The sequence below is a fragment of the Thalassophryne amazonica genome, chromosome 4, assembly GCF_902500255.1.
Source record: "Thalassophryne amazonica chromosome 4, fThaAma1.1, whole genome shotgun sequence".
In the NCBI taxonomy this organism is placed as follows: Eukaryota; Metazoa; Chordata; class Actinopteri; order Batrachoidiformes; family Batrachoididae; genus Thalassophryne; species Thalassophryne amazonica.
In genome coordinates this window covers 22,073,289-22,086,905 of record NC_047106.1, presented here as the reverse complement: position 1 = coordinate 22,086,905, position 13,617 = coordinate 22,073,289, and the positions used below count along the sequence as shown (strand labels likewise).

Sequence of the window (13,617 nt, the reverse complement as noted above, 5' to 3'; positions counted from 1 at the left end):
CTTCAGATTGTTATTCGACGTCGAGTCAGCAGAGAAAATTACCTGATTGGTAGTTGATTTCTCGGCGGGGAGGTGGAGTTGCAGTCCGTCTTTATGGTGTGGTGATGAGTAGTGGATGGAGTGACAGCTGGTACGGATGATGAGTGACAGCTGTCACTCCTGGTTGCTCCGACGCCCTCATCGTGCTTGAAGCCCGCACATTCAAGCAGGGCGCCATCTTGGGGTGGTGGGCCAGCAGTACCTCCTCTTCAGCGGCCCACACAACATATAGATCTCTTCAATTCAGTGCAGATATGTGCAAAAAATTGTAGATATCTCTAATAAGGAAGCCCATACAAATGAATGAGAAAAGTCGTTTGAATTTTACAAGTTAAACCTGGATTACAGAAATCTAAATGATCTGTTTTGATTCTAATCAAATTGGTTTTATTCGGAAAAGGTTAATTCGTGGATTATTATTGGCCATGTAAACTTAATCTTTTTTTAATGAAATTATGGACCAGATTAAGTCAGTCTGAGATACAACCCTTTCATTTAGACAATTTCTTTAACAGATTTTTTTTTTTTAATGCCCTGATGTAGTTCATAAGACGGAGTTTTAGGGCCACATTGAATTTCTTTTTTTTAGACTTCGAGAATAAAGTCGTAATTTTACGAGAGAAAAAGCCGCAGTATTACGAGAATAAGTCGTAATATTATGAGAAAAAAAGTCGTAATTTTACGAGAATAAAGTCGAAAATATTATATTATGACTTTATTTTCGTAATATTACGACTTATTTTCGTAAAATTACGACTTTATTCTCGAAGTCTAAAAAAAACAAATTTATGTGGCCCTAAAACGCCGTCGTAAGTCTCTGATCTCTGACCAGGAAAAAACGGTTGCAAAAGACGTTCAGATTATTATTCGACGTTCGAGTCAGCAGAGAAAATTACCTGATTGGTAGTTGATTTTCTCGGCGGGGAGGGTGGAGTTGCAGTCTGGTCTTCATGGTGGTGGTGATGAGTAGTGGATGAGTGACAGCTGGTATGGATGATGAGTGACAGCTGTCACTCCTGGTTGCTCCGACGCCCTCTCGTGCTTGAAGCCCGCACTTCAAGCAGGGCGCCATCTTGTGGTGGTGGGCCAGCAGTACCTCCTCTTCAGCGGCCCACACAACAGGACCCCCCCCCTCAACGGGCGCCTCCTGGCGCCTGACCAGGCTTGTCCGGGGTGACGGGTGTAGAAGTTGGCCAGGAGGGCCGGGTCCAGGATGAAGCTCCTCTTCACCCAGGAGCGCTCTTCGGGGCCATACCCTCCCAGTCCACCAGATACTGGAACCCCCGGCCCTTTCGACGGACGTCCAGGAGCCGGCGTACCGTCACAGTGGGCTCCCCGTCAATGATCCGGGCAGGAGGCTGCGCTGGTCCCGGGGCACACAGTGGGGAGGTATGGCAGGGCTTGAGTCTCGACACATGAAACACGGGGTGTATCCGCAGTGAAGCTGGCAGCTTCAGCTTCACTGCGGCCGGACTGAGGACTCTGGTAGTGGAAATGGTCGATGTACCTGTCCTTAAGTTTCTGGGATTCCACCTGCAGGGGGATGTTCCTTAGTGGATAGCCAAACCTCCTGCCCGGGCTGGTATGCAGGGGCCGGGGAACGCCGGCGGTCTGCATGAGCCTTAGCCCTCGTCCGGGCTCTGAGCAGGCAGAGCGGGCCGGTACGCCACACCCGACGGGCACTTCCTCAGATGGGCCTGGACCGAGGGCACCCCGACCTCTCCCTCCACCAGTGGAAAACAATGGGGGCTGGTACCCCAAACACACCTCAACGGGGAGGAGGCCGGTGGCAGATGAACTTGGCTATATGAGCGTTACTCGATCCAGGCTAGATGGTCACTACAGGCCGTCGGGTGCGTGGAGGTCACGCAGCAGAGGGCCTGCTCCAGTTCCTGGTTAGTCCGCTCTGCCTGCCCGTTTCGTCTGGGGGTGGTACCCAGACGAGAGACTGATGGTGGCCCCCAGTTCCCTGCAGAAACTCCTCCAGACCTGGGAGGAGAACTAAGGACCACGATCCGAGACAATGTCTGATGGAATCCCATGCAGACGCATGACGTTGGTGGACCAGGAGGTCTGCAGTCCTCCTGGGCCGTCGGGGAGCTTCGGGAGGGCCACGAAGTGGGCCGCCTTGGAGAACTGGTCCGCTATCGTTAAGATGGTGGTGTTGCCCTGGGACGGCGGGAGGCCTGTGACAAAGTCCAGGCCGATATGAGACCAGGGGCGACGAGGCACAGGCAGAGGCTGGAGGAGGCCTTGGGCCTTGTGATGGTCAGCTTTGCCACCTGGCACAGGTGGTGCAGGCCTGGACATACTCCCGGACGTCGGCTTCCATAGACGCCCACCAGAAGCGCTGCCGGACCACTGCCACGGTCCTTCGCACCCTGGGTTACAGGAGAGCTTGGAACCGTGACAGAAGTCAAGGCCGCAGCCCTGGCCTCTGGTGGGACGTACAGTTTGTTCTTCGGACCTGTCCCCGGGTCCGGGCTCCGTGTCAGGGCCTCCCGGACGGTCTTCTCCACGTCCCAGGTAAGGGTGGCCACGGCAGTGGACTCGGGGATGATGGTTTCAGGGGGTCTGACAGCTCGGTCCTTGACCTCCTCTTCGTGCACCCGGGACAGGGCGTCAGATCGTTGGTTCTTTGTCCCGGGGCGGTAGGGTGATCCGGAAGTCAAAATGCCCGAAGAACAGCGACCAGCGGGCTTGCCTGGGGTTCAGACGCTTCGCGGTCCGGATGTACTCCAGTTCCGATGGTCCGTGAAAACCGTAAATGGTACCGATGCTCCTTCCAACAGGTGTCTCCACTCCTTAAGAGCCCTCCTTCACCGCAAGAAGTTCCCGATTGCTGACGTCATAGTTCCGTTCAGCTGGGGTCAACCTGCGGGAAAAGTAGGCACATGGATGAGAACCTTGTCGGACTCCCCGCTCATGGGACAGCACGGCTCCTATCCCTGAGTCAGAGGCATCCACTTCAACAACAAACTGGCGCTTGTGGATCGGGCTGCACCAGAACCGGTGCAGTCGAGAACCGGCGTTTTCAACTCCCTAACGCGCGCTTCGCACCGATCCGACCAGGTGAAGGGGACTTTTGTGGAGGTCAGGGCTGTCAGGTGGGCTAACTACCTGACTGTAGCCCTTGATGAACCTCTGGTAGAAATTGCAAAACCGAGGAACTGTTGTAGTTTCCTACGGTTCGTTGGTTGGGGCCAATCTCTCACCGCCGCAACCTTGGCCTGATCAGGGGCGACGGAGTTGGAGGAGATTATGAACCCCAAGAAGGACAAAGAAGTGCGGTGGAACTCACACTTCTCCGCCCTTCACAAACAGCCGGTTCTCCAACAACCACTGTAGGACCTGACGTACATGCTTGACATGGGTCTCAGGATCCGGAGAAAAGATGAGTATATCGTCTAGATATACGAAGACAAACCGATGCAGGAAGTCCCGCAAGACGTCATTAACCAATGCTTGGAACGTCGCGGGCGCATTAGTGAGGCCGAACGGCATGACCAGGTACTCAAAGTGACCTAACTGTTGTGTGGGCCGCCAGAAGAGGATGTACTGCTGGCCCACCACCAAAGGGCGCCCTGCCTGAAGTGCGGGCTTCAGGCACGAGAGGGTCGCTGCCAGCCACGGACACAGCCGGGAGTGACAGCTGTCACTCATTAATTCCTGACAGCTGTCACACATTCTTCATCATCGCACTCCATAAAGACCAGACGTCATCTCCACCTCATCGCCGAGATATCATACTTCATTGGAGGTAATATCCTCAGCCGTTTGTATCTTTTGCAATATATCTGTATATTGTGAGTGTTTGCAGGAGTACCGGTTCCTTTTTCTGTGGAGGCTGAGTGAGTGCAGGACGGCACTCTTTTCCCCTGAGGAATCACTGCGGTACTCTGCAACATATTGCGTGAGAGGTGGAGGTGGCATTCCCACCGCTGTTGTTACTGGGTGTACACAAACCCACACTTGACTGTCTTTGTTCTTCGCCAGCAGTACCAGATCCGACAGTCGGGGACGGTGATCACCTGGGAATTCGGGACTTGGCGGCTCCAGTATTCACCAGGTTCTGTTGGGGCGGAAATCGTGTGGTTCCGGCTCTTCGCGGGACAGACGTCTTCTATCCTCGAGCCTGCCCACACGTCACCTTTGTAATTTGACTGTAATTATATTCTGAGATTGTCTGTATGTTCGTTGTGCACGTTTCACAACATTAAATTGTTACCTTTTGGCTCATCTATTGACCATTCATTTGCGCCCCCCTGTTGTGGGTCCATGTCACTACACTTTCACAACACTAACGGGGTGTTAAATGCCGTCTTCCACTCGTCTCCCTCCCGGATCCGAACCAGGTGATAAGCATTCCTAAGATCCAATTTCGTGAAAATTTGGGCTCCATGCAGGGGCGTGAACACTGAATCCAACAGAGGTAACGGGTATCGGTTGCGAACCGTGATCTCGTTCAGCCCTCTGTAATCAATGCATGGACGGAGTCCGCCGTCCTTCTTGCCCACAAAAAAGAAACCAGCACCCATCGGGGAGGTGGAGTTCCGGATCAACCCGGCAGCTAACGAGTCCCAGATGTAGGTCTCCAATGATTCGCGTTCCGGACGTGAGAGGTTGTACAGCCTGCTGGACGGGTACTCAGCGCCCGGTATCAAATCAATGGCACAATCGTACGGACGGTGCGGGGGCAGCGTGAGTGCCAGATCCTTGCTGAAGACGTCAGCAAGGTCATGGCAGATTGGGGGGGACAAAAACCTCCTCCTTAGCTGTCACACCGGGTGGAACCGAGGATCCTAAACACTCCAGTGGCAGGTTTCGCTCCACTGAACCACAACCCCAGACGGCCAATCAATCCGGGGATTGTGTTTTAACACCCATGGAAAACCCAAAATCACTCGGGAGGTAGAAGGTGTTACATAAAACACAATCTCCTCCCTGTGATTCCCAGACACCACCATTGTCACTGGCTGTGTCTGGTGTGTGATTAGTGGAAGAAGGGTGCCATCTAGCGCCCGCACTGACAATGGTGACGGTAAGGCCACTAGAGGGAGCCCAACCTCCTTTGCCCATCTGCTATCCAGCAGATTCCCTCCGACCCCGTGTCCACCAGTGCTGGGGCGTGAAGGGTTAGATCCCCACTCAGGATTGTGACTGGGATTCGTGCAGATCGTCGGGGTTTCTCCACGTGGGTGTTGTTACCCACCCTTAGCCCAGTCTCTAAGACGAGTGCTGTTGTTGTGACCGTTTGGGGCATTCTCTCTGTATGTGCTCGGGAGAGCTGCAGAGAAACACTCTCCACGGATCAGCCTCCTTTGTCTCTGATCTGATCGTTTTTTGGGCCCTGCTCGTTTCCATAGCAACGTCAGCAGGGGGAGCTGTTGTCACGTGGAGAGCCCTGGCAGTGGAGCGTGGGAAGTCGGCTTCCTTTCGGGACCCGGGAGGAAGAGGGACGGCTTGAGCCGGGCCACGCCCCTCGTCTCGTTCCCGTCTGTGTTCCGTTAATCGGTTGTCTAACTGTATAACCAGGTTGATAAGCCCATCTAAATCCCGCGGCTCGTCCTTCGCCACCAGGTGCTCCTTAAGGACCAGAGACAGTCCGTTCACAAAGGCGGTGCGGAGCGCAACAGCATTCCAGCCGGCTCGCGCTGCCGCAATGCGGAAGTCGACTGCATACTTCGCTGCGCTCCGACGCCCCTGCCGTATCGACAGCAGCACACTTGAAGCGGTCTTGCCTCTATGAGGGTGGTCAAACACCTGTCGGAACTCCCTCACAAACTCAGTATAAACCGTTAGGAGCCGTGAATTCTGCTCCCAAAGCGCCGTAGCCCAGGCGCGTGCCTCTCCTCGAAGCAAATTGATCACATAAGCCACCCGGCTGGCGTCTGCTGCGTACATGACGGGACGCTGTGAAAAGACGAGCCGAGCACTGCATCAAGAAGTCCGCGCACGTCTCCACACAGCCTCCGTACGGCTCCGGAGGGCTTATGTATGCTTCAGGGGAAGGTGGGGGGGTTCGTTGAACGACCAGTGGAATGTCTGTTTCTGGCACACGGTCCAGCAGGAGGAGGTGCTGCAGCAGCACCCTGAGCATGCGCTTCCACCTGGGCGGTGAGAGCCTCCATCCTACGATTGAGAACACTGCTCTGCTCGGTAATTAAGCCCAACCGAGCGGTAAAGGCGGTTAAGATGTGCTGCAGCTCACCCAACACGCCTCCTGCTGGCGCCTGTGCACCTCGCTCTCCCATTGGCTGTTCAAGCGATGGTTGACGCCCCTCGGGATCCATGACACTGGCCGAGAAATCCTGTTGTGAAAGTGACGTGACACGGACCCACAACAGGGGGCGTTAATGAACGGACAATGGATAAGCCAAAAAGTAACAATTTAATGTTGTGAATCACACAACGATGTACAGACAATAACAATATAGTGACTGTCAATCATACACCAGGTGACGTGTGGGCAGGCTCGACGATAGAAGACGCCTGGCGAGAGAGAAGCCGGATCCACACAGCTTCCACCACCAACGGAGCTGAAGAACACCGGAGCCGCCAAGCCCTGTGCCCCAGGTGGCCGCTGTCTTCAGCAGTCAGACCCGGTACTGCTGGCAGAGAACAAAGACAGTCCAGATGAGTGTGAGGACGCACACTCAGTAATCCCACAGTCTGTATGCAGTAAGGAGGGAGCACCTCCACCTCCAATCACACACCTCGTGCAGCTCCTGATTAACCACTTATCTGGTTTGGGGTGTGAGGCGAAGCCGTCGCTTGTCACACCAACGCCAATCCACAGATAAGGTAAACACCAGGAAAACGGCTGCAAAAGAACTTCAGATTGTTATTCGACGTTCGAGTCAGCAGAGAAAATTACCTGATTGGTAGTTGATTTCTCGGCGGGGAGGTGGAGTTGCAGTCCGGTCTTTATGGTGGTGGTGATGAGTAGTGGATGAGTGACAGCTGGTACGGATGATGAGTGACAGCTGTCACTCCTGGTTGCTCCGACGCCCTCTCGTGCTTGAAGCCCGCACTTCAAGCAGGGCGCCATCTTGTGGTGGTGGGCCAGCAGTACCTCCTCTTCAGCGGCCCACACAACATATAGATCTTTTCAATTCAGTTGCAGATATGTGCAAAAAATTGTAGATATCTCTAATAAGGAACCCCATACAAATGAATGAGAAAAGTAGTTTGAATTTTACAAGTTAAACCTGGATTACAGAAATCTTAAATGATCTGTTTTGATTACTAATCAAATTGGTTTTATTCGGAAAAGGTTAATTCGTGGATTATTATTGGCCATGTAAACTTAATCTTTTTTTAATGAAATTATGGACCAGATTAAGTCAGTCTGAGATACAAACGCTTTCATTTAGACAATTTCTTTAACAGATTTTTTTTTTTAATGCCCTGGATGTAGTTCATAAGACGGAGTTTTAGGGCCACATTGAATTTCTTTTTTTTAGACTTCGAGAATAAAGTCGTAATATTACGAGAGAAAAAGCCGCAGTATTACGAGAATAAAGTCGTAATTTTACGAGAATAAAGTCGAAATATTATATTATGACTTTATTTTCGTAATATTACAATATTACGACTTTATTCTCGAAATCTAAAAAAACAAATTTTATGTGGCCCTAAAACGCCGTCGTAAGTCTCTGATCTCTGAGTTTAAAAGTAGATTTTTTTTTTTTTTTAAGTATCCTTCATGTTCGGATTTTCAAACACTTTCTAACACTTTGTAACAGTACTAATGTTGAACATTCCCCCATGAGTAAGGACGTACTGACGTCACACGTGTGAACAACAAACAGTTGTTGGATTTCAACAAGCTAGTAGCGATTGGCTCAACAACAAAACAGCTCTCTTCCTGTAGGATAGTGCTGTATTCCCGACGTCTGTTGGTCTGGATTTCTTGACATAATGTATTAATAATTAGTGTTGTTACTACCTGGTGTTTGTACGGTAGGTATGAACCCCCGGTGCTAACGTTAGCTCATACCGAAACATGTTCATTGCTCGGAGTGTGACGCCTGTTTTTTTTTTCTCCGTCGCTGCTGCTGGTCGAAGGTTGTGATGCGCGACAGGAACTGAGATAATATTCTCCTTCACACAAGAATGGACTTTCAGCGGGAAAAGCAGACAAACTTGCTTGACGAAGTAGACATGCGACCGGGCCTGGACGTCATTGTCGGGTAATAACTTTAGCAAGCTAGGTAAGGTTAGCTCGCCCTGCTTCGTGCGAATGAATCGGCTTGTGTCACTTTGCTCGCCAAATGGAAGCACCTTGAGAGACTTTATTCTTTTGAAGTGACTGTCCCCTGGTCCTCGTTTGTCCTGCTGACCACCAGCCAGTCTTTCATCGTCTCCAGGTTTGGAGCGGTAACAGAATTATTAAGGTGCAGTTTTAGGTTGCCAGGTTGGGTGACAGTTTGAAACAGGTCTCACATCTGTCTTAACTTTTGTTTATGCTGACATATGTGCTCTTTAGTTCAAATCAAGTTACCCTCAAAAGGCATATTTTCTGACTACTTAACTATAGATTTAAAAAAGGGGCCAGATCAGGTGCAAATCTCTTTGAGAGGAAAAACAGCAATTACCAAGTTGCACACTGGCTTAGTTACTGTTAAATCCAGACTGTCTGGCACAGTTAAAGACTCCGTTTCACTGGAAATGAAAACATGAATGTCGAAGAGCAGCCTCTTGATTTGAGCATTGTTAAGACAAAAATTAACGTGGATGACGATCGCAACAATACCAGCATTGCGCAAGGCGTTATTGCCCGGATCGCCGATCTGAGGACAGACAGCGATACAGGTAATCCAAACAATGTTCCCACGCAGGCCTCGAAAACATACCTGATGCCTCATCTCAGTGACAACCTCCAGGAGGCTGATGAAGGCAACCAGCAGGGAAAACACACACTGGATGTTGATGAAGTCAACGGAAATGAAAGGAGTGTCTGCAACACCCCAGCAATAACAAGTCCCTCCAACTTGATTTTTATTAATGAGGCGCAGGACATGTGTGATACTAGGGTGGAGGAAATGAAAGACAATAAGGACGCTGGACTTGCAAAGTTAGGTGTGGAAGATGGAGACGATGGTGGGGACATGGACATTGGTGTGGATCTCAGTCTCGATGAGAGTGGGGTGTTAGACGCCGAGTTAGTAAATGCTAGCTCCATATCAGAAAACACTTTAGATGTTATTTGTACTGAGCCAGAGCCCACGTCTCAGGATGTTCCGGCTGGGAACACGGTGGGCACCCACTCAGATGCTTCTGCCACAGATCAGACTGTGCTTTACCCCTCAGTGCAGGAGGCGGATGATAAACATAAGCCCAGCGGCAAAAGGGTGACGTTTCCTTCAGATGAGGATATTGTCTCTGGAGCAGTGGAGCCAAAAGACCCCTGGAGACATGGTAAGAATGTGTGCATGTCTGAATGAGTTTTTATTCTTTGACTGCTCTACTTGCCTGCACATGTCACATCTACATAGTTTGCCAGGCTTTATTCTTGGAGCATTCAAGGTGTTGAAAGACAGTTTTCTCCAGCACTTTAAATTGATTTTCAGACATGCAAGCTGGGTTGTTTTAGACATCTGTTTTAAATGTGCTTCTACTTCTCAACACCGTTCATTTGCGCTGTTGTTCAAACATGTTAAGACGTTCACATACAAACACTTGGATTGTGCTAAACTACTCATTTAGTGGGCAGTACCAGTCAGACCGGGGATTAACAAAGCATATTTGAGACAAACCATAGTTTGGCAAAGCTTAAAACCAGACACCTTTGACAGGAAGCAGTCTGAAAACACTGCAATTAGGGTCGTTCCCTTAAACCAGACTCCAGAATATCACTGGACAATTTGATGATTTGGTTTATGTTTGAACACTTGCTCAATTAAAGCTCAAAGTGTGGCACAAAAACAGATTTTTGCTGTTTTAAAAATCAAGATCAAAAATGCATTTGTTGCATGGATCCAGAATTCTTTCCATGGAATTCTGCCACCCTACTCTCTTCAGTGCTTGCATTGACTTGATGTTGGATAGGGTCTTGGAATCCAGCAACTTATGTGCCTTTATCAGGGAGGAAAGGTTCACTGACTTCGACTTTTCATGTTGTGCTATGATCTGTAAGCAATGGCTGAAGTGACTGCAGCATTTGAGAAGCAAAGTGAGGGGTTGGAGTGTCTGGGTTTGTGATAAGTCTGTGATCAAGACAACGAGCCAAGCTATAATTGTCTTCCTAGCTTCAGCTATCAGATGTGTATCTGTTATGGTGGTCCTTATTTTCAACTTTTAAAAGTTCATGCTCTCACCCAACCAATATCTTTGAATTAATAAATAAAAAAAATTGGACAATTTTATCAGTTAATATTTAGAGGTTGCTCAAGATCTTTGAAGTTTAAAACACTATGCATATTCGGGATTTTCACGTATTATGTGATACATTGTGCTAGCATGTATTTGGTTTAATAATATGTGCTTATAGCAGCAATGGACTTATTTGACCATGCAGTCGATGTGTATTGATTATTGGTGACCACGTGGTGGTTTTACCTACATCACCTAATGCATCTTAAAATGGCAATTCCATATTGTCCATGTAAATGTCCCATGCTGATTTGCTGATCTCATCTGCTGATTCCGGGATTTCTCTGTAATATGCTGTTGTGAGCAATTTTCATAGCAATTCCTGTTTTAGTTGTAATATGTCTTTCAAAGCAAGAACATTTCAGTGTGAGTTGAACACGGTACACAATGGGGCAGTGCAGTCTTATTTGAACCCCTGCGTGATATTGTGGGATTTGACCTCTTCCGGTGACAGTCTGCCATGACAGTTTAATGCCATCTAGTGTTGAGGTTTCAAATTGACACCAAACCAATAACTGTACTTTGCTCCTCCCATACAAGCTTGTGCTCACGGCAAAGCTGAAATCTACACTGGCACACTGAACTCCAGTGCTGACCAACATCATAAAAGCTATTTGAGATTATGAAACATCAGAGTTAGCAAGCTAGCCAGTTTTGCTGTCACTGTCTTAATCAGTAATGTCTGTAAATCTGAAGTTATTGAAGGGTAATGCACACACGGCTGGTGAACCATCTGCCACTGATCCTAATTTAATTAGGGAATAACTCTGTTGTGTCTGATTTACGGGCTCCGAATAAGCGTCGCCAGTAACAAGCTCAATTTGCAACCGTATAACCAGCATGAATGTCTGCAAATCATCAGACACAAGGGGGTTATTCCCATTCTACTCCAATTCCATCGTTTGCACGGTTTGTTTTTCTGTAGGTAATTCGGTCAGCGAGGCTTACCGTGAGGCAGCGTCGCTCCAGCAGCGGTCGGGGTGCCGAGTAATCCATCAAATGTGAAAATCTATCAGATGTGAAATCAGGATTCTCCCTAGAAATTTTAGCATAGCGGTGCTGTTGGCGATTATCACCTGAGGTGGCGCGCGTTGCGAGCCATTTGAGTGGTTTTAGATGCATTGAAAGCAAGAATAATAGACAAAAAAATAACACTTGTGTTGTAATATCAGAGTTCTTTTTTTGCATGTTTCTGTCTAAGTTAATAAAATAAATAACATTGAAAAATTTTAAAAACACATTAATATTTGATAGACAACATTTGCTCTTCTCTTCAAAAATGACACACTGTACCTTTAATCCAGTAAGACAGGCAGAGTTTTTCTGTCATGTTGACAGTTTTGTTTTTTCTTTTAACATTTCTGAGTGGGATTGCATACGTTTTTAAAACATTACAACCTCTAATTGTCTTGTTTGAACAAGAGCTAAATCTGGACTGATGTGATTGTCAAATCAGAATCAGATTTATTGAAAAGTAAGTTCTCACATACAAGTAATTTGATGTGGTGTCATTGGTGCATAAATAACAATAATAAAAAGAAAATGGAAAAAAATACTTCTGTAAGAAGTAAATTTGTTCTTTTAAAGATGAAACCCTGGATGGAAAAAACTTTTTGATTCAGTTTTTCACACTTTACTGTTTCACTGAAGCTTTGTGCTGAAGATGGCTGATTAAAAGTGCTTTGCTACTTTTTTAACACCGTGTAGAGTCCGCTGTTCACACTTTTTCCTCCTTCTGTCTCTCTCTCTCTCTCTCTCTCTCTCTGTGAGGGAACAAAAGACTCATCATTCTCACACCGTCTTTGTGGCTTATTTGACCAAACTTTGGAAACATTAAGGCTTTCATCTGTAAAATAAAGCTTAATGTGTCACTAGCTATGCAGGCAGAAGGAGCTCTTTTTTATTGGAAGACTTTGACAGAGTTTTTGTTCTTTCACTGAGAGACCATGTGCTCTCTCTGAGCTTGCGGTGCTGTGGCTCTGCTCGGCTCAGCTGGCTGCCGGCGGGGGAGGGACGAGCAGGCAGCAGTCTGTTCAGCACAAACAGCCTGGCTGGATTAAAAAATATAACGGCGCTGTGGTAACACTATAATGGCGTTACGCCGTTGTTCCATTGTCTGGGGAGAACCCTGGTGAAATGGTGATTCTGTGTCAGAATCCACATCAATACTTTCGTATGGTAGCTTAAATTCACCCATTTCAGCAGCGTTGTTGGTACATGACTCTCTGCTGCTCTCAGCTATCAGTGCCATTATGACATCTTCAAAAGAAGAAAAAAAAATGGAGCAAAACTGACCTAAGATTATGATATCAAATTATTTCTTTTTTTTTAACAAGAGATGAGGATGTCTGCATCATCTGGTGAGAGGATAATGATAATTTAGTGCTATCCTCTGATCCAAATTCATTGTCAGTGGTCCTGCAGAGCAGAGGCTCAGAAAATGTTGGGAATACTCATTTTCCAGCGCTGTAGACTTTATACACTTAATATTTATTTATCACTTATGTTACTTTTCTTCTTCTTTCTATGTCTGACATTGTAGCTGCTAAAAGAGATACTGCCAAATGGAATTCCATTTTATTTTTTCTGCAGTGACAATAAAGCTGCTTCTAATTCTTTCAGCAAGCTTGGCAGTGCATGTGCTTTGAGTGCAAGATTTAGTTCACTGAGCTCATGGCTGCATAGGGAAGAAACAGCGGGCATTTTGCCCTCAACTCCTTTAATTTTTGAGACTTTCTGTCAGGGGTTTTATTTATTTATTTTTTATCCAGGTACGCAGAGCTTGCAGCAAGCGAAGCACGAGACTGGTTTTTAACAGACTGCATTTCTGACTGCATGCGCAGTTGATTTAACTTCCACTCATACTGTGATTTTTCCGCAACTGCATCCACAGTTATCATTTTAAGAACAAGGCACCATGGCACAAAATTACACTTACAAAAATTTTGCAACTAATCCGTGGTTCACATGCATGTGGAACTGCGGGATGCAGCCCATACTGATCACAGATCAGCTATGATCCATTGCACCACAGTTGTTGATGTAACAAAAGTTGGACATTACCCTCCACCTCCTTTCTCCTGGAATATATTTTTGCACTTCAAACATTTTTCCTGAAATGCCCTCACCATCCATGTGATCCATTGGCGCTGTTAAAATCCTTTTTCCATAATGCCTGTTTCACACCAGACATCTACGCTG

General features: G+C 47.6%; 1 protein-coding gene across 1 annotated transcript in view; it reads left to right on the top strand.

Moving 5' to 3' along the window:
• The first annotated feature begins 8,473 nt into the window (after nt 1–8,473).
• Nucleotides 8,474–13,617, top strand: part of ppp1r37 (protein phosphatase 1, regulatory subunit 37) — a 138,195-nt gene continuing 133,051 nt past the window's right edge. Inside the window, exon 1 of the mRNA XM_034169229.1 lies at nt 8,474–9,462. Within this exon, the coding sequence (XP_034025120.1) occupies nt 8,721–9,462 (742 nt within the window). The 5' untranslated portion in view covers nt 8,474–8,720. The remainder of the gene's footprint in view (nt 9,463–13,617) is intronic.